The 25,717-nt window shown below is 37.9% G+C and overlaps 1 protein-coding gene across 2 annotated transcripts in view; it reads left to right on the plus strand.

Annotated features, from left to right (window-relative positions):
* The window catches only part of CNTNAP5 (contactin associated protein family member 5), a 967,841-nt gene that overhangs the window by 460,373 nt on the left and 481,751 nt on the right, over nt 1-25,717 (plus strand). The window contains exon 7 of one of the 2 annotated variants that reach the window (XM_062199074.1): nt 12,537-12,680. In XM_062199074.1, coding sequence (XP_062055058.1) covers nt 12,537-12,680 — 144 coding nt within the window. The remainder of the gene's footprint in view (nt 1-12,536; nt 12,681-25,717) is intronic. The other variant, XM_062199079.1, reaches the window with a different exon arrangement.

Raw genomic sequence — 25,717 nt, forward strand, 5'->3', positions numbered from 1 at the left:
AGATCTCTCTCTCTCTCTCTCTCTCTCTCTCTCTCTCTCTCTCCCCCTCTGTTTGTGTGTGTGTCCATCTCTTTCTGCCACCCTACCTTTCAAATAAACAAGTAAATCAATTAATGAATAAATAAATAAATATTTTTTTAAAAATCAAAGAAGACTCAAAATATTGCTAAAAGAGATACAGATGGGGCTCTAGGTTAAAGGATGTAGAGTTCCAGCTCCTCTACATGCGTATTGGCTGTGAGTCCTTGGTCAAGCTGCTAAATCTCTGTGTGCCATCATTTTTTCCCACTGTATAATGGAATAACTAATAGCATCCCACTCAAAGGTTAGAGAACAAAATAATAAAATTAAGCTCTAAACAAATGCCTAATTTATAAAAAAGATCAGTAAATTCTACTCTTGCTATTACTAGAAGAAAACCTTGTCTGAGGGAGTGTTGGGTGTTGAACTACAGAGATGAAATCCAGGTGAAGTGCAAAGAGCACCTCTGGCTGGCATCCGGTCAGAAGCCAGGACCAGGCAGTCGAGGGAGGTGTGCAGAGCTGGGGTGCTGGGCAGCAAGCAGGGGCAGACATGAGGAAAGAGAATACAGACACGATGGAAGCAAGGAGAGCTGCTGGGACTTAGGGCAGAGTTCTGTATCCAAGACATCATCAAAAAAGTAATAGGGCGGTTCTCATCAGAAATAAGGGGATGCTGTGAATGTGTGAGAGAATGGATCACGGCAGCAATGAAGATGCTTGTTTTTCAAATACTTCCCTCGACATGTAACTCCGAAGTAGAGGCAAAACAAGACATCATGTGTGCTATAACAGTACTTAATTTACAGGGATCAGAAGTTCCAAGAATCTTGTGACTTGAGCTGTTGATCAGGTCAAAGAGTAGGAACAGAAGTTATCGAATAGTGGTCCTGGGAAAGATTTGGACTGCTTTGATCTCATTTGCTGTTTTCCTTTGTTCTAAAGAGAAGATAATCTGAATTTGGGTTAATAGTTAAAATCAAAAGGTTTAACAAACAAATCGAGGTTTCTGGTCTCGTATTTAACAGCAGAAATTCATCCGCTCTTGAGTGGTATTCCTAAGGCGAAGGATTCACGGAGCCTTCTGAAAGGCCTGAGACTTCCCATATGGCTGCATCAACCCAGAACCAGTGTGAATTTTAAAGGCTGAAAGAGAAAACAGCGTTTGTATTCACTTTCACACCTATTCCATCACAAAGTGGACTACCAGAACAAAATTCAGACAAATGTTCACAAATGACAAATTTCAAAAATATCAGAAAATCAAGTGAGATGTGAGTAGAAAGTGGAATAGACAGAAAAAGGAGACTCTATCCTTAACACGTGGCCAGAGAAGAAGCCAGTAAGGGAGGAATGAACTTATTGCAGAGAAGTAACATCAAAGACTGAAAAAGAGACACGCAGATACCGGACAAAAGAGGAGGAATGAGATCAAAGGAAAAGAGAGTGGCAGATTCTGGACCTCATTCATTTAACATCAAAGCAGGCTTTCTGCTGGTATTCACCCAGTTGGAGTCCCCCTGTGACACCAGCAATTCCATCAGGCACCAGATAGACTCTGTTGCCCAAGACACAGAGACCTATGAGTGAAACTTTGCAATCTACAGTCTGGTGTTGTTGACCATTCAGATCAATGAAAGGCACACCATGCAATTTGCCATGAGCAAGCAAACAAGAAAAGTCAGAAAAAATATGCTGGGTTTTTAAAAAGGACAATAAAGTGATAATCAGATTTAGAAGAATATTGCTAATGCCCTTGTTTGAGCCAATTCAACACACATATGTTGGAACTGTTATGTTTGCATCATACCTTAGAGAATTACATATTCAAAGAAGAGGATATCACGTGCATGTTTGAAAAAACTTTTTAGGGAGATACTTTGAAGAATTCAACACAAGCTTTCTAAGCACCTACTGTATATTTAGTCTCACTTCAAGGACTTGAAATGTCAATGAAAAGAGCAAAGAGCCTCACCTTCATGGTGTTTGAGGAGACAAACTAGCAGGGGATAAGCTGTTATGTAGAAAATGTGACAAATAGGGGCCGGCGCCATGGCTCACTTGGTTAATCCTCCGCCTGTGGCGCCGGCATCCCATATGGGCTCCAGATTCTGTCCTTGTTGCTTCTCTTCCAGTCCAGCTCTCTGCTGTGGCCCAGGAGGGCAGTGGAGGATGGCCCAAGTGCTTGGGTGCCTGCACCCGCATGGGACACTGGGAGGAAGCACCTGGCTCCTGGCTTTGGATCAGCACAGCTCCAGCTGTGGTGGCCATTTTGGGGGTGAACCAGTGGAAGGAAGACCTTTCTCTCTGTCTCTCTCTTTCACTATCTATAATTCTACCTGTCAAATAAATAAAAAAGAGAAAATGTGGCAAATAAATTATAATGTAAACAAGACTCTGACAAATGGTGTGGGGGAGAAGTACCAAAAACACCTAGGTACTGGATTAGGCAGCTCAGGAATGGAGGGAACAGGTTGTAGTTTCAGATGTCAGTCAGCATAGGCATCGTGGAGATGGTAAACCATGAGCAGAGAGTTACAGGAGACACGTGTCTGTCCTTGCTGCTCTCTGTCACCTCTCAGCTGAGGCAAATGAGCCTCCCAGATCTACTCCTTGGCCTCTCAGTGTAATCAATGATGTCTTCCTAATGGTAACTCTTAGTTACCGACTGGAAATCCTTCAGTAACTACTCATGGTTTTCACTTCAGCATTCAAAGCTCCAATTTTTTGTTCCAATTTTGTTTGTAACTTAAACCTCTCTGATTCCCTATTCTTTCAGTCACTAGTATGGGAATCATCAAGCAAATTACCATTGTGTGTGTGTGTGTGTTTTCTGGAGGGTTAACCATATTGCATACACTTCTCTGTAATATCTGTCTTCCTAAATGTATGCCTTAAGATCTGTTCCTCTTCAAACCATGATTCACAGTTACTCTCTCCAGCTCTTTCAAAGTCCCCACTCCCCTCTTGCTCTGTAGAGAACCATCTGTCTCTTTGAACTACTCCTTTTTTTTTTTTATTTGATACATAGATTTATAGACAGTGAGAGAGAGACAGAGAGAAAGGTCTTCCTTACGTTGGTTCACTCCCCAAATGGCCTCTACGGCTGGAGCTACGCCGATCCTAAGCCAGGAGCCAGGTGCTTCCTCCTGGTCTCCCATGCGGGAGCAGGGCCCAAGCACTTGGGCCATCCTCTACTTCCCTCCCGGGCCACAGCAGAGAGCTGGACTGGAAGAGGAGCAACCGGGACTAGAACCCGGCGCCCATATGGGATGCTGGCGCCACAGGCAGAGGATTAACCAAGTGAGCCACGGTGCCAGGCCCTGAACTACTCTTGACACATTTTGTCTTCCACCAACCTGCTGGAGGTTGGTGTTGTCTTCAGAAGTTAGCCTCATGTTTCTAAACGAATGACATGCTGAGTGTGCTATTTCTTTAGTTCTACCACAGAACTGAGAACTAAGAACTGCCATGCCTCACAGAATGTAAGGACTCAACAACTAATTAACGAATTGGATTTGTGCTAAAAACTTGGAATGAATTTTTGCAAATGTTTCTCAGGGCTGAAAGGACAGTAAGAGCAAAAGAGTTTTGATTAACATTAACTGAAAATAGCTCCTCTGATAAGACAGATTTTATTTGGAGTCTCTGTGACAACAGCAAGCTGCCAACCAACAAGCTCTTGTCCTAATAAAGGCTGGGTTTCCAGTTCTGTCTTCTATGTACTGAAGGCCTGTGGGTCACTCCATGTAGACAATGCACCCTAAAATATACTCGGTTCAGTATCCTCAGTATCTCCAGCATAAAGGAGTATGCCAGAATTGTAACAGAAAGACAATATTGTATCAACAGTGTCTTTGACAATGAAATTAGTAGAAGGAATTTTAGAAGTTTTTAAAAAAAAAAAAAAAAACTAAAATTGTGTGGCCAGTGCTGTGGTGCAGCAGGTAAAGCCACAGCCTGCAGTGCCGGCATCCAGTATGAGTACCAGTTTGAGTCCTGGCTGCTCCACTTCTGATCCAGCTCTCTGCTATGGCCTGGGAAAGCAGTGGAGGATGACCCAGTGCTTGGGCCCTTCCACCTGCATGGGAGACCCAGAAGAAGCTGCTGGCTCCTGGTTTCAGATTGGTGCAGCTCTGGCCATTGCAACCATTTGGGGAGTGAACCAGTGGATGGAAGATCTCTCTCCCTCTCTGCCTCTGCCTCTCTGTAATTCTGCCTTTCAAATAAATAAGTAGAAAATATTTTTATTGTGGACAAATATATATTAATTAAATGTATAGATAAAGTTTGCAGTAGTAAAAAATAGTGTCTTTGAAAGAAAAAATTAAGATAAATACGCAGTGTAAAATAATCATGATGTCTAATTAAAACCATGTATAATAATCATATCTTAATATCACACAAAATATTAATAAATGCAAAGAAGTCCACAAAATCTATCCATGTTTACCATGGATACCATGTTTACCATGATTTTTATCATGATTATAGAACCTCATTAGTCCTGCCTGCGACAGCTCAAGTGTGCAAATGCCCAGATACCAGGTTAGGAAGGGTGGTTGGTACTTATCCAGTTAGACTGCCCAATAAATGAATTAATAGGGAGTTCAAGGAGAATAACCAATATTAGAAACTTAGGAGACAGCCAATCGGACATCTGCTGACCTGAGCAGTGTAGCCTGAGAATAATCAATATTCCATTTTTGCAAATAATAGTCACTATAATTTGCCCAATGCAGGTAGGTAATTCACCACTGTGACCCTTATATAGAGGATGACTTGATGGGCAGAGATACAGGGTAGTTCAAGATTTTAAACTTATTCTCAAATTTTTGATAAATCAAATTAAAATGAATATAAATGATCAGGAGAATTAGTTTTATGTATAGAATTATTAAGTAGATACCAATTATAGCATACTAGGTCTTATGAAATATTTAGAAAAATCATTAGTATGTTGAAAATTAAATATCAATATGTGAAGTCAGTTTTCCAACTTATCTGATAATGAACTTAATCTATAATTCAATAGTACAATTATAGCCTCAAATTCTCCACTACTTAAAAAAATCAAAAAAAAAGTAAAGCAGATGTATAAAATGCACACTCACTCGAATGTACATGAATGCCATTTTTCTCCTTGCTCCTAACTGGATTCAGTTTGTTCATCAGCCTCTCTTTCCCCTGATGGAGAAAATCTGAACTTGGTAGTGGTGATAACTACTTAACATCTGTTTAAAACATAGTGCATTATGGTGCAGCTTTAGTGTTACATTGAGCTTTCCTTTCTTGCTGGGCAGATCACTAAGTGGAGGACTCGTGTATTGTCCTGCATCAGGGGAGACATACGCACTTCATCTGTTCCACCAGGAAACATGTTATTGGCTGGTCCGATCTGGGTTGCAGGGCATGAGAATCCTGCCAGCTTCTGAAACCATTCTTTCGAGTGTCTGCCACAGCCTGGGCCTGGGAAGTGTAGTTATCTGGACCCACCTGAACCTCCAAACCTAGCCAACCAGCCCTTTCCATGTGTGCTGAGAGTTTCAGCTCCTGCTTACCCCTTATTCTGCCCTCGTGGGCCTAGGGACCCTGAGCAGCCTGCCTCACCCTGTGCTGGAGTGAACAGGACACAATGATACAGCCTTCAGGCCCTCTGTTGCCACTTTCTCAGCCATTTCTCATGTGTCTCCCCTAGGGCTGTTTTGCTCTGGGCCATGCTGAGCTTGAGGCAACCAGGGTGGAAGTTCTTTTCCATAATAGGTTTCAGGATCTCTACTCCCATTCGTCCCACCTTCACCCAGTTCCAATCCTTCACAGGGAACCAGAGAGCAGGCCTCATACCACTGCCTAAGGCTACCCTTGTCCCCTCCAAAGTCCTTTAAAAATCCTCTCTTCTGAGTCTCTCAATGTCATAGAAAATTACAATTTTGGTATACATGGTCCTCTATAATGTTTGACTTCTGGGACACACACACACACACACACACAAAACACTCTACCCTGAATCCGTCGAGCACTCTTGTTTGTTGTTTAAAACATTGTGTCTTTTTTTTCTTTATTTTTTCTTTTTCAAATACTGACCTGCAATCTATATTTTCCTATGTCATAACTAAGTGAAATAGGCTATTTAAAGATATGTTAGAAATTTTAAAAACCACAAAATATTTGTCATTAGTGAATTTTTTAACATCTTTCCCTTCTAGCGCTTTAACAGTTGCTGACCCTGTACAAGGAACTTTTGAGAGTTTCTGGAGGCTTTGTTTAAGTACTTTGGAAAGCTATAGCTCCTTTGTTTCTGTCACCAATTAATTTTATTTTTTCCATTTTGAATTTTTTATTTATATAAAGAGAACAGACTTCATATATTTTATATATAACAACTTTAAGCTCCTAAAGTTACTTTCCACCTTCCCTCTCTACATCCTCTTCCTTTAATTTTTTTTTTTATTTTTGATAAGACATACTTTTTTAAAAATTTATTTTATTTATTTGAAAGACAGAGAGAGGAGAGGCAAAGATAGAGAGAAAGAAGTCTTCCTTTGGCTGGTTCACTCCCCGGATGGCCACATCGGCCGGAACTGCGCAGATCCAAAGCCAGGAGCCAGGAGCTTCCTCTGGCTCTCCCACACGGGTGCAGGGGCCCAAGGACCTGGGCCATCTTCCACTGCTTTCCCAGGCTATAGCAGAGAGCTGGATCGGAAGTGGAGCAGCCAGGACAGGAACCAGCACCCATATGGGATGCAAGTGCTTCAGGCCAGGGCATTAACCCGCTGAGCCACAGCGCTGGCCCCAAGACATACTTTCAATTTAATTTATAGTCACAGGCTTAATCTTCCATTAAATGACAATTCAACAAGTGGTAAGTACACAGACCATTGTTCTGCAGGAGTATAGTTAAGGGCTATAAACAGTGATCACATCTTAAAATGCTAACGTCATTCATTTTAACAGAAATGTAAATAATACAAAGTTATATTTGTGTTTTTACACTGTAAATGCCATTTGTACAAAATTTTGTAATTCAATAATTTTTAAAAAATGTGAATTGTTGAAATTGAAAACGTTTGAATACTGAAGGAAATCGAAAATATTTTGTTACCAAAATATCTTTATAAAATATTTGTGAAATTAATAAGTTTACCAGTATTCTTTTCTAAGCTTTTTCAAATAGTCTTCAAAATACATTATAATCTTTCATAATAAAAAAATGCTCATTTAGTTTTTCTCAGAGACAAATCTAACCTTGATCTAAATAGTTGACTAAAGAAAGTCAGAGTGATAACTCATGTACTACTTAAAATATCAACACCTATATTTCAAGCAAACAAGAGTAGTTAAAGAAGAGAGAATCTACCAACTTATGAACCAATAATATAATTTAATTAATCAGTTAATTAAACATATAATAACCCATTTTGTCTACTATTCTGTCATATGAATTTTTGAAAAGCCAGTGGATAAAACTAGATATTCATTCCTATTTCAAATAAATAATTAAATAATTTATTGTTGTGTAACAAGAGAGTGGAATAATACATAAATATGTTGTCACAACTAGTGCTATGTATACTTGGAAAATAGTTCTTTTGCTTTATTCTATTTAGTTGTGTGTGTGAGTGTTGAAAGCTCTATGCAATTGTTATTGCTCAAAAAGTTGTGGCTAGACCTGAGGAAGCTTCGGCCAATATAATAATATAAGAAAAATGTATAAAAGTTATTTTGAAAAGAGTAGAATGTTTTAAATCCAATTTATATGACAAAATGTTTAATGAGTAAAAATAATTTACATATTCAGCAAAGTTGCAAGATAAAAAAAATCAACACATAAAAATAAGCAGCATTTTCACACACCATGAATTTGCTGACGAATAATTTATAAGAGCTATTCCATTCACAGTAGCTACAAAAACATAAAATGTCTTGGGATAATATAACCAAGGGTAAGAGTGACCTCTACAATGAAAATGATGAAACATTAATGAAGAAATTGAAGAAGACACACAAAAAAATTGGAAACACCTCTTGTGTTCATGTACTGGAGGAATTGTTCTTACCAAAATTCCCATACTGTCCGAAGCAATATGAAGATTCAATGCAATCCCCTCCAAATACCAATGACATTCTTTACAGAATTGGGGGGAAGGAATCCTAAAATTCATATGGAAACACAAAAGACTCTTAATAGCCAAAGCAATATTTAACAATAAAAAAGCCAGAAATATCAAAATATCAGATTTCAAAATACTCTGCAGGAGTATTGTAATCAAGAGTTTAGAGCCATGGAACAGAATGGGAGTCCCAGTATTAAATTCATACATCTGCAACCAACTTATTTTTGACATAGCTACTAACAGTTCTCCCTGGAGAAAGATCACTTCTTTAATAAATGTACCTTACACCGTGTGCAAACATTGAACTCAAAATGGATCAAATATCTAAAACAAATGTCTGAAACAACTAGAATAAATCACTAGGGAAAACACACCAAACATTGGCTTAAGCAATGATGTTTTGAAGAAGACCCCGAAACTACAGGCAATAAAAGCAAATATAGATAAATAGCATATGTGTAAAGTTTTCTACTTTACACAATACAGGAAACAATTTAAGACAACTGACAAAATGGGAGAAATGTGTGCAAATTATGCATCTGATAAAGGGTTAGCATCCAGAATATATAAAGAGCTTAAGAAATTCAACAAAAACAAAGTATAAACAGTCCAGCTTAGGAATAGACAAAGGATATGAATAGTACTTTTCAAAAGAAGAAATATAAATTTCTGACAATCACATAACAAATGCTTGTTACCATTAGTCATTAAAAACCGCAGTGAAGGGGCCAGCACTGTGGCACAGAGGGTTAACGCCCTGGCCTGAAGCGCCCGCATCCCATATGGGCACTGGTTCGAGACCTGGCTACTCCACTTCCAATCCAGCTCTCTGCTATAGCCTGGGAAAGCAGTGGAAGATAGCCAAAGTCCTTGGACCCCTGCATCCACGTGGGAGACCTGGAAGAAGCTTCTGGCTCCTGGCATCAGATCAGCTCAGCTTCGGCTGTTGCAGCCAATTACGAAGTGAACAAGCGGATGGAAGACCTTTCTCTCTGCCTCTCCTCTCTCTGTATAACTCTGACTTTCAAATAAATAAATTTAAAAAATTAAAAAAAAACACGGTGAAGTATCTCCATTTAGGATGGCTATGATCAAAAAGTCAATAATAATAATAATAACAATAACAACAACAATAGCAAAAACAAATGCCAGTGAGTTGTTAGAACAAATGGAACCCTAAACACTAGTAGTCCAGCCATTATGGAAAATAGTATGGAAAGTCTTCAAAAACTAGAAATAGATATATCACATGATCCAGTTATCCTACTTCTGAGAATATATCCAAAAGGAGTGAAGTCAGAATATAAAAGACACTGGAACCAGCATTGTGACACAGTGGATTAAGTCACCACCTGTGATGGCCAGCAACACTGATAAGCACTGGTTCAATTGAGAATACTCTACTTCCTATCCAGTTCACTGATAATGTACCTGGGAAGGCAGCTAAAGATGGCCCAAGTATTTGGGGCCTGCAACCCACGTGAGAGACTCTGATGGAATTTAGACTCCTGATTTCAGCCTGGTCCAGGTCCAAGGGCTGTGGCCATTTGGGGAGTGAACCAGTGCATGGAATCTCTCTCTCTCTCTCTCAAATAAATAAATTGATCTTTTTTTTTTTAATAAAGTAACCATACTCCACATCTGTTTCAGCACTATTCGCAATAGCTAAGTTATGGAATCATCTTACCTGTATGTCAATGGATGATTGGTCAAAGGAAATATGGTATACATACACAATGGAGCATCAATAATAAAATAAGAATGAAATTATGACATTTACAACAACATGAATTGAATTGGAAATCATTGCCTTAAGTGACATAAGCCAGACACAGACATATTACATGTTTTCTCTCATATATGGAAGTTAATATCTTTCTAGCTATTAATCCTCTATTATCTATCAGTCTTTATCTATATTTATGTATCTAGCTCTCTCTCTCTCCCTTTATATATAATATGAAATATATGTACATATAGATATTTAAAATATTATCGGGCTGGCACCATGGCTTACTAGGCTAATCTTCCACCTGCAGTGCCGGCACTTCAGGTTCTAGCCCTGATTGGGGCGCTGGTCCTGTCCCAGTTGCTCCTCTTCCAGTCCAGCTCTCTGCTGTGGCCCAGGAGTGCAGTGGAGGATGGCCCAGGTCTTTGGGCCCTGCACCCGCATGGGAGACCAGGAGAAGCGCCTGGCTCCTGGCTTCAGATCGGCACAGCGCTGGCCGCAGCGGCCACTTGGGGGGTGAACCAACGGAAAAAGGAAGACCTTTCTCTCTGTCTCTCTCTTTGTCTAACTCTGCCTGTCAAAAAAATTACTATCTTCACTGAATTGCATCTTTTATATAATATTACATCCTTTACTTTTCATGATCTTTATCATGGATCGCATGTTACGTAATATCACTGTGTTCATCCTTACTTTAAAAAATAGCATGTGTGTATATAAATAATGCCTTCATACATAAGCAAATATGGGGAAATATCAATAGGTTTTAAATGTATGTGTGCTTTTTGGAATCTTCATCATGATTTTCTGTATTCTGTATTCTTTGAAATATTTTAAAATTAAAAAAGCACCAGAGAAGAAAATATAATATAATAGTTTAACAAAATAAAATAATAGAATAGAATAGATAAAAATAAGAATTATATTTAAAAAATAAATCTGTGGTCAGTAAGAGTGGACAGAAGGATTAGTGTGTGCGTGTTTGTGTGTGTGTGTGTGAGAGAGAGAGAGAGAGAGAGAGAGAGAGAGAGAGTGCTCAGTACGAATATAGTTTAAGTCCAAGGTGATATTTCTAAGCAATGAAGAAAAACTGATTTACTCTTAAAAGCTATTAATATAAATACAGTTATGGAAACAACTCCACTTCTCTGGATACTAGAAAAAAAATTCATAATAGTCTGGGTTCATTTTTAAAAATAGTATATTCCATTAAAATATAATTTGTGTTAATATTTACTGGAAGTAAAAGGGAGGTACAGCGACTATACTGGAGTTCCAAAATGATAACTTGAGTAAGTCAAAGAACAAAGTATTTTTCTGCTTTCATCCTCACAAGGGAGGCATGCCTGGAGCTACATGTTAATTCAGTAAATATTAATGACTGTGAACTTCAGTGGAGGACATTTGGGGGGAAATTTGAAGGCAGGGGCAGAGGTGGGGAAGCAATCCTGGCTATTTCAAGGCACCTCCAACTCTGATCTGGTTACTTAGCCATTTTTTGACTGATTATGTCTGGTATGTCCCAGGCACTTTGCAGAAGAATTTTCTGTGGTATTTTTCTTTTTCACAAACTTGTCTTTTCATTGCTCTTTGAATTCATAACATCACCCATGCTACAAATCCAAGTCACCTGCTTCCTTTTTGTAACCCCCATATCCAGTCTCCCAGCTAAGTCCTGTTGGTTCTGCCTCAATAGTCTTCCCAGCCCTCCTCCTCACCTAGGCAATTTCAATAGGCTCTCAGCTTCACTTAATCTCTTCTTACTCCAGACAACTTTGTATACAATACTAGATTCATCCTATAGATACAGAGCTCTGATCGTATATCCCACGTGTGTTCTACCTCTCCTGCTAGACTGTCAGCTCTTTATGGGCAGGATCTATGTCTGAATCATCTTTGTATCTCCCATAGCATGTTGCCAATAAATATTTCTTGAGTGAAAAAAAATTAATACCCCATAATCTTCCCACCATTATTGATGAATTTCCTCCCAGGCTGTATTGCATACCTCACTTTTGATGTTCACATAATACTTTGTAGTCCTTTATAACTCTTATGTATTCCAATCAACAGTACATTCATATTCCATTTTATTGCAAATGTTGAATAAGCGTCATTATTGACAAGGCCATAAGATTCCATGGTACTGATTTTTATTTACTTTACAAAACTATTTGGCATATTTGGGCTTTTTCATGCTTTTCATTTCTATACAACATAATAACTTGTGAACAATCTTCGCATGTGTCATTTTGGTTAGGATGCAGCCTTTATCTAGGTTTCTGTGTAACTGAATAGTGGTATGTTTTGATAGTCACCTTGCTTTAGTATGGCCATATTCTCTGAGATGCTTGCATGGATGATAAATATAAAGGCATTGATTTTCTTTTCTTTTTTCTCTCCTTCTCTAAATTATTGTTTTATTTGATATTAAAAAGGTTCAGAAAGGAAATGAAAATGGTTTTGTAAAATAAGACCTTAAGAATCAAGCAATTACAGTTATTTTTACATGGGCTAATCAGTATCCTTTTAAATGTGTAATCAAGTGGCATCTGTAATTATTTGAGCCACTTGGCTCATGTGTGCATTTCAATCTACTGCATTTATTTGCTTTGTTTCCTATTCCTTTAGATCTTATAACTAAGAGGTGATCTTTATTTCTCCCCCATGAAGCTTAGTTTTGGAGGAATTCCTGTACCAGGCAAACCTGGGACCTTCTTAAAGAAAAATTTTCATGGATGTATTGAAAACCTCTATTACAATGGAGTAAACATAATTGACCTGGCTAAGAGACGGAAGCATCAGATCTATACTGTGGTGAGTCAACCCATTTTTTTTTTAATGTTGACAATTTCTTCCACATTGGGGTAAGTTTTGTTCTTGCTATTCCACTCCCTCACCTTTTCGTGTTTGTATCTGCAACTGTTTGAGTCTATGTGAATTTTCCAGTTGACACTGGCCAGCAGGGTAAATGGGTAAATTGCACTATTGGGAGAAACAAACACATTGGAAGAATATGGAGAATTCAGCCTCTTTGGTATGGGTTATAATCCAGCTGTGGGCAGGATTTGATGTCTAGACTGAGTTAACATTTCTTTATTATCTAAAGGAAATGCAACAAGAGAACTAGAGATTCGATTAGGTCTGTAGTTTGGGAATTACACGTTTGTTTATTATGCATTGACATTAAAAACAGGATCCTTTGAATAAACAAGGTGAATTTTGTACTGTTTTTTGAGTTTACTTTTGTAGCATTTATCATATTGGTGAGTTCAATGCTTTTCTACTTAATGAATGTTTGTCTTCTCCAATAGACCTTGGGTGTCAGGAAGCTCAGAATTGTAAATTCTTTTCTACTACTACGTTCACTATGCCTAGCACAGGGCCTTGCCCGTGATGCTTAGTAAAGGTACTGATAATTCCAATCACAATTGTACTTCTGTCTCTTTCTCCTTACAGCTCATTCAGTTTTTACTTCATACATTTGCAGCTCTGTAGTTTAGTATAGACATATTTTCTACTGCTTTGTTTTTCTGGCATATTGGTTGTTTTATCATTGTATAATATAAAACTCTGTTACTTATGATTTTATATATTCTGAAGTCTGCTTTATTTGATATTCCTATAGCTACTTCTGCTTTCTTTCACTTTATAGCAAATTAATGATTCATAATATGCCTTTCACCATCCCTTTCCTTTTTTTTTCATTTATTAAACTTTTATTTAATGAATATAAATTTCCAAAGTACAGCTTATGGGTTACAATGGCTTCCCCCCTCCCATAACTTCCCTCCCGCCCGCAACCCTCCCCTTTCCCGCTCCCTCTCCCCTTCCATTCACATCAAGATTCATTTTCAATTCTCTTTATATACAGAAGATCAGTTTAGTATATATTAGGTAAAGATTTCAACAGTTTGCCCCATATAGCAACACAAAGTAAAAAATACCGTTGGAGTACTAGTTATAGCATTAAATAACAGTGTATAGCACATTGAAGGCAGAGATCCTACATAATATTTTTTTAAAATTAATTAATTTTCTATGCCATTTCCAATTTAACACCAGGTTGTTTTTTTCATTTCCAATGATCTTTATATACAGAAGATCAATTCAGTATATAATTAGTAAAGACCTCATCAGTTTGTACCCACACAGAAACACAAAGTATAAAAATACTGTTTCAATACTAGTTATAGCATCACTTCACCCATTCTGTTTTTAAGGCTTTCTAATCTGTTTGTCATTTGATCTATTGAGTTCTTCATTTCATTATGGTTTCTTGTCACTATCACAGTTTCATGTTCTACTAGTTGTTTCATTTCATTTTGATTCCTCCTTAATATTTAATTTTCATGAGAGAGATTTTCTATCTTGTCCATTAAGGATTTCTGTAGTTCAAGAATTTGTTTTTGAGAACTTCTTAATGTTCTTATCAGTTTTTTGAGATCCGCTTCTTGCATTTCCTCTATCTCTTCATCTTCATAATCTTGGATTGGGGTGTCTTGTTCATTTGGAGGCATCATAGTGTCTTCCTTGCTCTTGTTACCTCGGCTTCTACGTTTGTTGTTTGGCATGTTGGAGATAATCTATGTTTTTTTTTTTGTTTTGTTTTGTTTTTTTTTTTTTTTTTTTTTTTTTTGCTGTGGTGATTTTTTCTCATTATACTATGCCTCTAAGTAGGCTGTCTACTTTGATGGATCCTTAGAGGCTGTGATGGGTGTGGCCAGAGAGCTCTGCTTGATTCTTCAGGTTTAAGGCTGTGCAAAAAGTGACTCACCTTGCTCCTTGCTGGATCTCTCTCTCTCTCCCATCCCTTTCCTTTTAAGCTGTCTATATTATTATATTTGAAGTGAGTTTTTTGTACACCAAATAATTGGATCATATTTTAATCCATTCTTCTGGTTTCTTTCAATTGGTATACATTTAATTTATTATGTGTTAGGTCATAGATGCCTTTTCTATTTCTTTTCCTTGATTATCCTGTTTCATTTATCTCTGTTCTTTTCTCTGTCTTCCTGTATGTTTCTTGAATGATGTCATTAGTTCCAGCTGGATTTCACTGATTTTTGTTAGCATGTTCTTTAGGCATTATGAATAAAAATCTTATGACATTCAATTTCAGCATTTTACCAATTTGAGTGAAGCAGAGGAAACTTGGTTCTTTTATGTCCCTTTATCTTCCTTTATTTATTAGATGATATTTGTGACTGGTATTTATCATCTCTATATTTTTAAATTTTTTTTAAAAAATTTTATTTATTTATTTGAAAGCTAGAATTACAGAGAGAGGGAGAGACAGAGAGAAAGGTCTTCTATCCACAACGGCAGGAGCTGGGCCAATCCAATCCAAATCCAGGAGCCAGGAGCTTCCTCCGGATCTACCATGTAGGTGCAGGGGCCCAAGCACTCAGACCATCCTCCATTGCTTCTTTACGCCATAAGCAGAGAGCTGGATCAGAAGAGGAGCAGTGGGGACATCAACTGATGCCCATATGGGATGCTGGTGCCATAGGTGGAGGCTTAGCCTACTATGCCATAGCACCGGCCAACTCTCAATATCTTTAGAACCAAATAAAATCATCTTACTTTTGCTTCAACTGTCAAACATTATTTAAAGAACTCAAGAGGAGGAGGAAAGTTGTTCATTGTATTTACTTATACTTTTGCTTATTAGTTCTCTGTTTCCTTTCCTGATTTTCTTAGATTACTTCTTTTATCATTTCCTTTCTGATTCAATAATTTCCTTAGTTATTCCATTACGGTACATGTTCCAGTAACACATTCTCTTTTTTTCCCTTCATTCAATACAGTTTTGATTTATCCTTCATTCTTGAAAGATATTTCCAGGAGTATAAGACCCTGGGTTGATAGTTCTTTTCCTTCAGTATTGAAAAAATTGGGATGCTTCTTCCTGGCATCAGTGTCTTCTGATGACAAATCCATTGTTTTCCAATTCTATTTACCTGTTATGAAACACACATTTCTCTCCAACTGCTTTCAAGACTTTTTATCTTTAGTTTTCTGAAGTTTTACTGTGCTGTGTTGTGTTGTGTTGTGTTGTGGATTTCCTCAAATGAATCCTATTTAGATTTTGCAATTTCTTGAATATGTGGGCAATAATGTCTTTTCATCAAAACCAAAAGTGTTTTTTACCATTATTTATTTGAGGTTTTTTCAACAGTATCATCAGATTATTTTATGAGAAAATTATTGATTAGCAAAAATTTTAAGTAGCAAGACACAATAATAAATGAGCATGGTAATCCCTGCTCCTGGAGAACTTTGGTTTCTTTTTTATTAATTGATTTTTAATAATTTTTTATAGAAAGGAAGCAAACTTCATGTACTTCACATATAGCTGTTTTAAGAGCATAATGACACTCCCACTCTACCTTCCCTCACTCCTACCCTCCTTCCTACTGCCTTTGTTTTTTTTTTTTCTTTTAATTCTTACAATGACCTACCTTCAATTTACTTCATAGTCATAATCTTAAATCTCAACTTAAAAAAGAATTCAACAAGTAGTAAGTAGAAAACACACTGGTGTATAGACAAGGGCTATAAACCATAACAAAATCTCAAAATGTCAATTTTGTGCATATGCATTGCGTTTTTGTTACTCTGTTACTTAACATAAATCAGGAAAAGCATATGGTATTTGTCTTTTGGGGGCTGGTTTATTTCATGAAGCATAATGGTCTCCAGTTACATCCACTTTGTTGCAAATTACTAGATTTCATGGTTGTTTTATGGAATACTATTCGATCATGTATATATGTCACAATTTCTTTATCCAGTCATCAGTTGATGCACATCTGGGTTGACTCCATATCTTAGTTATTGTGAATTGAGCTGCTATAAACTTGGGCGTACAGATAACCCTTTCACATGCTGATTTCATTTCGTTTGGGTAAATTCCTAGAAATAGAATGGCTGGATCATATGGTAGATTTATTTTCAGATCTCTGAGAAATATTCATACTCTATTCTACAATGGTGTATTAGTTTACATTCCAACCAACAGTGTATTAGGGCACCTTTTCCCCATCATGTCTGATTTTATTAATTTGACTCTCCCCTCTTCCTGTTATTTTATTTTATTTATTTATTTTTTGGTTAATTGGGTCAATGAAACATCAATTTTATTTTATTTTTTAAAAACCAGCCTTTCATTCCTTTCATTTCACTAATCTTTTGCATCTTATTTTTGTTTCAATTTTGGTTATTTTTCTCTATTTTTTTAAAGATTTATTTATTTATTTGAAAAACAGAGTTACACAGAGAGAGAAGGAGAGGCAGAAAGAGAGAGGTCTTCCATCCACAGGCTCACTCTCCAATTGACTGCAAGGGCCGGCGCTGTGCCAATCCGAAGCCAGGAGCCAGGAGCTTCTTCTGGGTCTTCCACATTGGTGCAGGGGCCCAAGTACTTGGTCCATCTTCTACTGCTTTCCCAGGCTACACCAGAGAGCTGGATCAGAAGTGGAGCAGCCGGGAGTAGAACTGGCGCCCATATGGGATGCCGGTGCTACAGGCGGCGGCTTTACCCGCTACACCACAGCACCAGCCCCGATTTTTCTTTATTTTTAATTATTTGTTTCTTTCTACTAATTTTGTATTTTGTTTGTTCTTGTTTTCTATGTCCTTGAGATGCATTGTTAGATCATTTATTTTATGCCCTTCAAATTTCTTGATGTAGGCACTAATTGCTGTAAATTTCCCTCTTAACACTGCTTTTGCTGTATCCTCTAAGTTTTGATGTGTTGTATTGCCATCTTCCTTCATTTCTAGGAATTTCATTATTTCCCTTTTGATTTCTTCTATGACCCACTGTTCATTCAGGGGCATGTTGCTCAGCCTCCATTTGTTTGCTAACTTCTAGGGTTTCTCAAGTTGTTAATTTCCAGCTTCATTTCAGTGTGGTCAGAAAAGACATGTAGTATGATTTTTTTTGAGACATATTTTGTGGCCTGACATGTGGTTTATCCTAGAGAAAGTTCTATGCACTAATGAAAAGAATGTGTCGTCTTGACCTGTGGGATGAAATGTTCTGTAGATATCAATTAGGTTAATTTGTTCAATAATGTAGATTAGCTCTGCTGTTTCTTCGTTGAATTTTTGTCTAGTTGATCTGTCAATTGATTCAAGTGGTGTGTCGAAGTCCTTCATTATTGTTGTATTGGAGCCAATTTCTCCCTTTAAATCCATTAGTATTCGTTTTAAAAATCCAAGTGCCCTAGTACTGGGTGCATATACATTTACTAAAGTCATATCTTCCTGTTGAATTGATCCCTAATCATTACATAATGCTTTTATTTGTCTCTTTTAACAGTTTTTTTTCTAAAAGTTTGTTTTGTCTGATATTAGCAAGGCTACACCCACTTCTGTTTGCTTTCTGTTACCATGAAATATCACTTTCCATCCTTTCACTTTCAATCTGTATACATCTTTGTTGGTGAAGTATGTTTCTTATATGCAGCAAATATATGGGTATTGTTTCTAAATCCATTTAGCTAATCTATATCTTTCAATTATAGAATTTAGAGCAGTTACATTCAAGGTTATTATTGATAAGTAATTGCTTGGTCCTGCCATTTTTCTGTATATATTCCTGTTGTTAGGTTTGTATTTTCTTTGTATTTTTACTAGGATATTTTCTGCCTTCACATTCTTTCATAATGCTGTCTTGCTCTGTCTCTGCATGTAGCACATCCTTAAGTCTCATTTATAAGTCTGGATGGGTGGTTTTATAGGTCTGACTGATTCTCCTTTTTTTCCTGAACTCCATCAGCTTCAACAGTTAGAATTCCCTTGTTCTATTATTTCAGTCCATTTTCCATGCTGTTCAAATTAGATTATTTCTACTATGTATTCAAGGTCACCAAAGCTTTTTTTCTGTTTCTATCATTCTGTTTTTTGTGTGCCTCTCTCCATCATCTATCTGTCTATGTAATCTGATACAATATTTTTAATTCAAAAATTTTCAGTTCTTCTTTCCATCTTCTATATCCTTGATAGGACTTCTTAATTTTACCAAGATTTTTTTTTTCTTATTCAACTCGAATTGTTATTGATATTTGGATCAAATTTATTATAATGACTGCATTAGTTTACTAGTTGTATAGTTCTAATGTCTCTATCATCTAGATGTTATGGTGAACATTATTGAAGACTTCCGTTTTAAGTATCCTCTTACATTGTCCAAGCAAGGAGTGGGGATTTTCTACTCAACCTCTCTGGGAGTGGAGGATTTATTTGATACTGACAGAATTGTGAGAGTTACACTTTTCACTAGGTCTTCACTGACATTGCTCCATCTGTGTTGTGCCAGAAAGTCTCATTACTGCTCCCCTAGTGCCCTCCATTGACATTATAGTAGGTGTGTGCAGTGAGCATTAGCCTTGTTATTTCTGGTGTATGGTGTAGATGCTGACTCTGCACTAAGTCATTTCCGACATGATCCCTGCAGGGAGGTGATGTGGTTCTCATTACTCTGAGTGTGGCTAGGGCTTCAGGCTCCACATCTTATCTTCACTGGAACTGCTGGGCGAGATTTGATACTGTCTAACAAAGATTAAATTCCAGGTCTCCCAGGATTAGTCTTTCAGATATCAGAAATTCCAAGATGTGTCTTCAAAGATACCACCATGTCCAGAATTTGCGGCACCTTGTGTCACCACAAGTGGCTGAAAGTGTGTCATACCTGATTTTTGGCTTGGGTATTTCAGTTACTGTCCAAAAATATTGGTCTTAATACAATGCCCAATCCTCATCCCTAGCCAGAAAAACAGACTTTCAGACTTTTAATGCCATTTTCAAAAATTTTGTCTGCATCAGCTTACTTCTCTGGATAAGACATGACTATGACATGAGAGGCAGGAAGAAGATCTAGGGAATGCTCCACTCTTCTGGACTTCAGGTCTGAAGTCCCTTAACTTGTTTCCTTATTTAGTCTACTATTCAGACTCATCTTATGTTTATTTTATGCATTTATTTCAAGGGTCTTATAGCTGTACATTGCAGAAAGAGTAGAACACATTATGATAAATTATATTGCATATTCTCAGAATTGAAAATCACTCAAACTGACATTTAAAAATAAAAGGATAAAACATGGCAACACTAGGGCTCCATCTCACTGATAAGCAAAATATGAATCTCTTTGTAATCTAGACACTGAACTATTTGGACAAACTATGGTTTTTATTTATTTTGTGTTTTTTATAAGTATAACATATAATGAATACTTTATGTATTAGGGTGTCCTGTTAACATTTTTTTTTAAATTATCATTGAATTCCAGCATTTGAGACAGGCTTGCTTGAGGAAAACAATATTTAAATCACGTTAAAGATTGTCTGTGTTTTCAAATGTCTGTGTCAAGTTTCTAATTTTTTTAGTTTGGAAGAGTAAGAACGCTCTAAGAAGGACCCTTCATTGGTTCTAGCATATCTGTTGGTGTATATGCTCATCTCTTGCTGGTGCCCAGGTCTCCTGACAGCTTTCCCAGTTTCCCACGTGAGCATACATTATCTGTTTCCTAATTCACTTAAGCACCAGCTTCCTTACTGAATTTTTTTGAGGCTATATCTGAAGGCTTGAGTCATGGGAAGCACATTCTTGTTCTTCCCTTTCTCAATGTTATTTAAAAAAAATATTTCATAAGCTATCAGTTCCTTGAGTTCAATCTATGGAGATAGAGGCACCTACATTGAGGTCATGCACTTAGCTTAGACTCATGTCATGAACTACTTGTCATTGTGCTCAGAGTTGGCAGAGTAACTTGAAACACACTGAGCTTAGAAAAGCATTGCTCGCTTTCATTGTTCATAAACTGTGGCTTGAATGTCTGAGAGCCTGAACCTAGATATAAATAACAAAGATCCCTATGGCAACATCATAAAGGAAATCTCCATATATATTATGTGTTAGAAAATATCTCTAGTTATGAGGTATATCAAACACAATATGTAATGAGCAGAGCAAAGAAGGGGAAATAAGAGAAAACAAAAAGAGAAAACATGAAGTTCTCATCGTTGGCAGCTCCCATCATCTCTTCTGAGATAATCACTAACCAAAATGTTAACAAATGTTTTTGTAATTTTTAGACTTCAATAGCACTTATATTGCTTCTTGAAAGTTTGCTACTGTACTTTATTCCTCAGAGTGTAATAGGCAGTGTTGTTAAAATGAAGCACCAAGAACCCATTTAACACTAATGCACTTGTAAAACATCCCAAGGAAACCGCTCTAATGTGCAGGTAGACAACCTTGGTTTTAACCTTCACAATTTAAAGGAAGAAATATTCATTATTTTTCTCCTAAGCTGCTTCCATTAAACTTGCCTATGTGAGAATCTATAGCACTAAACACACACACACACACACACACAATTTATATAACTAGCCTGTTTCCTTGGAATTCCTTGTGAGAAGGAAAGGCTTGTACTTTTAAATACTGAAGCACAAACTCTTTATTCTCATAGTTTAGCTTACAGTTTTCCCCCAAACCAGCCTTGTTCCACATCACTAAGTCACAGGTGGTGCTAAGTAAGACTTTGGAGATGAACAGTGTTGGATCCTTCCCCAGTATTCAGCCTCTCTCCATTAACGCATGTTAGAAAGCTCAGAGTTGAATAGAATACTTAAGGAATTAACCAATCAGACAGCAAGACCACGTTAATACCCATAAATTACAAAATGTGATTGAAGGATCAAGGAAGCAGCAGCCCACAACTTGTGAAGCTCAAACCTCGCTAGCAGGCAGCATCAGGCGACATCTCCTTTGTAATCTGTCATCCTTTTCTCGTGGGGCCTGCCCACTCCCTGGAGATTTAACAGCTGTTCCATGGGGATAATTCAATTTAGTTTTTATAGCTCAATTGGACTACAAGACGGTCCTCTACATCCCAAAACGCAGTAAAACTAACAGCTGAAAGTAGACATAAAAACACCTCACTATTCTTCCTCAAATCCTCCATCCTATGCTAATGTAGCACCATATAATAAACAATCAGAAAGTAAATGGTCCATTGAAGTGTGTGTACAGTACCTGTAATGTGGATTATTATATACACAATATAAGAAGTATATTGCCACAATAGTTTCCTGAACATGATTAATTTCATAACTTGTACTCTACAAGAAATGTTGCTTTTTTTTCTAGCTGTCCTTGCTGAATGTTGCATCTCTTTTCCCAGAGGCAAGAAGAATAAAGTGATTGGGACTTGGCTGAAATCTCACTCATTTTATTGTAGGTCTTGAATGTTCTTTTTTATAAATTAAAACAAGAGCATATTAGAAATGCTCTTGCAACTTTGCTTTGTCTTCAATAGAACAAGATAAAACAGCAAATGGCTATTAGCAAAACGCTGGCTATAGAATTGGCTTTGGTGCTAATTGACCATGTCAATGGACTTTGATATCTTTGTCTCTGAATAACAGAAATCAAAGGATGGGATAGATGATGGCCAATACAAAGCACATATAAAGATCACCCCAACATTGTGGCTGAAATTACTAAATAATCAGAAAATGCTTTTCCAGTCAACCTGCAAGGAAACATGTTGGACCCAGTCCTCTGTTCCTGGCAACACAGGAGAGTAGAGCCTGCCTGAACTCCCAACTCCCACCCCACATTCAGGTTACTTCAGGGCCTTGGACAAGTTATCAGACTTCAGTATCCTCATAAGCAAAATATGGACAACTACTTCAAAGTGCCTACTTTGAAGTACCTACATCAAAGGGTTATTATGAAGCATACATCTATTTGTAATGTGTTTAGCACAGTGCATGGTCTACAGTAACCACCACATACATTGGAGCTATGACTAAATAAAACATTTATCTATTCATTCAGCTGGAGCAGACATTGCTAGTCAATAATCACTTACCATTTTAGATAGATAATTAGTGAAGTCATACACATTTTCCAACAATAAAAGTAGATTGATGGTAGCTCCCTTTCTTTGCTGAATCTGAATTTTAATGTATTTCCAAACTGCAAATCATGAAGTGTATTTGGAGTAAATATATTACAAACATACCCAGTTTATTCATTTGAAGGATTCAGTGCCGATATCTAGATTTAATCAAGTGATGAACTCATTATTATTAAGTAAATATTTTGTTCCGAAGGAACCTGAGTAAAACAGCCATGCAAATAAATAGTAATAGTGGAATTTGGGGACATTTGCCATCTTTATTACTATCTGTGTCGTCCTGGAAGCCACTGGAGCAGGGTTACTTAATTCTTGCAACTCAGAAGCCAAGAAACACTCTCACTTTGAGATAAGTGAACGTGTACGCATTAGAACACACACACACACTTACATCTGCACCTGCGCACACACATGGAGAGAGCAACCTTTGTCTTACCTTCCTGTGACCCAGAAACTCATGAAAATTGCTCAGAGAAAACTCACTACCGTCTAGTGAAGCCTATAATCTCTTCAGCTTGTCCCGAGGATCATGTTTCATCTCTCTGAGAGTGTCGGTGATAAATGATACTTTCGCTTGATGGAAGGAATCATTTGAAAAAGCAGCTAACATATCATGTCTTCTCCTCACATTCCTGTTACCTTTCACTGCCATCTGAACATCACATCACCTGCATCTGTGCTGTGTGCTCTTCTGGTTATGGAAAAACACAAATGATTTCCAAATTATTAGCTTCCTGAGCAGCTGCCTTTTTTACTTTCCCTAGGAAAACTGAAAGTAAATAGTTTCAAAGTCATAAAGAATAATGTGTCTTAAAGTAAAATCTAAACAAATAAACTAACACTGGTGTGGCTGTTGACTCACCCCATTAGGGCTGCTAAAAAGAAATACTTGGTAGTTTAAACACAGCAAAAACATTTTCTCACACAATTCTAGGGACTTGGAAGTTAGGGAGCAGAGTGCTGGCATTGTTAGGCTGTGCTGAGGGCACTCTTCCAGGTTGTGGGTGTGTCCTCATGTATGAGAGGCTGCACCACATCACACCATCACATCTGAGATTGCATTTCAGCAGGAATTTTGGAGACACAAATCTTCAGCCCCTACTTGTTATCTTCTCAGAAAACTGTTTCCCCAGGGTGGCTAGGTCACATAGCAGGTTAATCCTCCACCTGTGGCACCAGCATCCCATACGGGCGCCAGTTCTACTCCAGGCTGCTCCTCTTCTGATCCAACTCTTAGTTACGGCCTGAGAAAACAGTAAAAGATGGCCCAAGTGCTGAGGTCCCTGCACTCATGTGGGAGACCCAGAGGAAGCTCCTGGCTCCTGGCTTTGGATCACTTCAGTTCCAGCCGTTGTGGCCATTTGGGAGTGAACCAGCAGTTGGAAGACCTTTCTATCTGTCTTGCCCTTCCGTTGTCTGCAACTCTACCTCTCAAATAAATAAATACATAAAATCTTTAAAAAAACACAACTGCTTACCCTTTACTGTTTTTATTTTAAATTTATTTATTTGAAAGGTGAATTACAGAAGGAGAGAGAGAGAGAGAGAGGTGTCTTCCATCTGCTGGTTCACTCCCCAAATGGCTGAAAAAGCTGGAGCTGGGCTGAACTGAAGCCAGGAGCCTAGAGCTTCTTCTGGGTCTCCTACATGGGTACAGGGGCCTAAGGGCTTGGGCCATCTTCTACTGCTTTCCCAGGCCATAGCAGAGAGCTGGATGGGAAGTGGAGCAGCTAGGACTCCAAAGGCCCACATATGGGATGCCGGCACAGCAGGAGGTGGCTTTACCTGCTATGTCACAACTCTGGCCCCTTACTTTTTTTTTTTTTAACTTTTATTTAATGAGTATAAATTTCCAATGTACAGCTTATGGATTACAATGGCTTCCCCCTCCCATAACTTCCCTCCCACCTGCAACTTTCCCCTCTCCCACTCCCTCTCCTCTTCCATTCACATCAAGATTCATTTTCAATTCTTTTTATATACAGAAGATCAATTTAGTATATATTAAGTAAAGATTTCAACAGTTTGCACCCACATAGAAACACAAAGTGAAACATACTGTTTGAGTACTACTTATAGCATTAAGTCACAATGAACAGCACATTAAGAACAGAGATCCCACATGAGGAGCAAGTGCACAGTGACTCCTGTTGTTGACCCAACAAATTGACACTCTAGTTTATGGTGCCAGTAACCACCCTAGGCTCTCGTCATGAGTTACCAAGGCTATGGAAGCCTTCCAAGTTTGCCGACTCTGATCATATTTAGACAAGGTCATAAAAGACAGGGTGAGGGTAGTAACCAATGATCCTAAGAGTGGCATTAACCAGGTCTGAACAATTATACAGCATTAAGTGGGGAAGAGGACCATCAGTACACACAGGTTGGGAGTAGAGCCATTGGTGGTAGAGTAGGGGTTATGATTACAAAGGAATGAGGCCCAAGTGTGCTAGACAGGGTCTAGAACAAAGGACAGAGTCATTATTAGAGGAGCTAAGAAAGGTGCTGTCTAAGCTACAATTAAGTTTTCTGATTGAGAGGCAAATAGAACCTGACAGACGGGGCTTGATAATAATCTGTTGGGCTTTAGGCCTTGTAAGTTAAGAGGCCCAGACCTATCTATCTCTTCACATGGGGTACATCCTAAGGGAGGTGTGAACCTCCTAGGGGAAGGCACTCTGTTGACTTTCATTACTTGGCTGGCCTGGGAGGAGAGCTGGCCAGGTAAAGGCAGGTGGCATCTGTAGCAAGAAATTTACAGTTCTGCCTGCAATGTTGCTGACCCTACTTGGTCATCCCCTCAGCTGCAGTGGTCACTTTGGAAGTTGTGTCCCTTACTTTTAACACACTTTCCTGTGGTGATCAATTTCACTTACATATTTCTTAATATCATCACCTGAATTTTCTACGAAAATTA

The sequence above is a fragment of the Lepus europaeus genome, chromosome 1, assembly GCF_033115175.1.
Source record: "Lepus europaeus isolate LE1 chromosome 1, mLepTim1.pri, whole genome shotgun sequence".
In the NCBI taxonomy this organism is placed as follows: domain Eukaryota; kingdom Metazoa; phylum Chordata; class Mammalia; order Lagomorpha; family Leporidae; genus Lepus; species Lepus europaeus.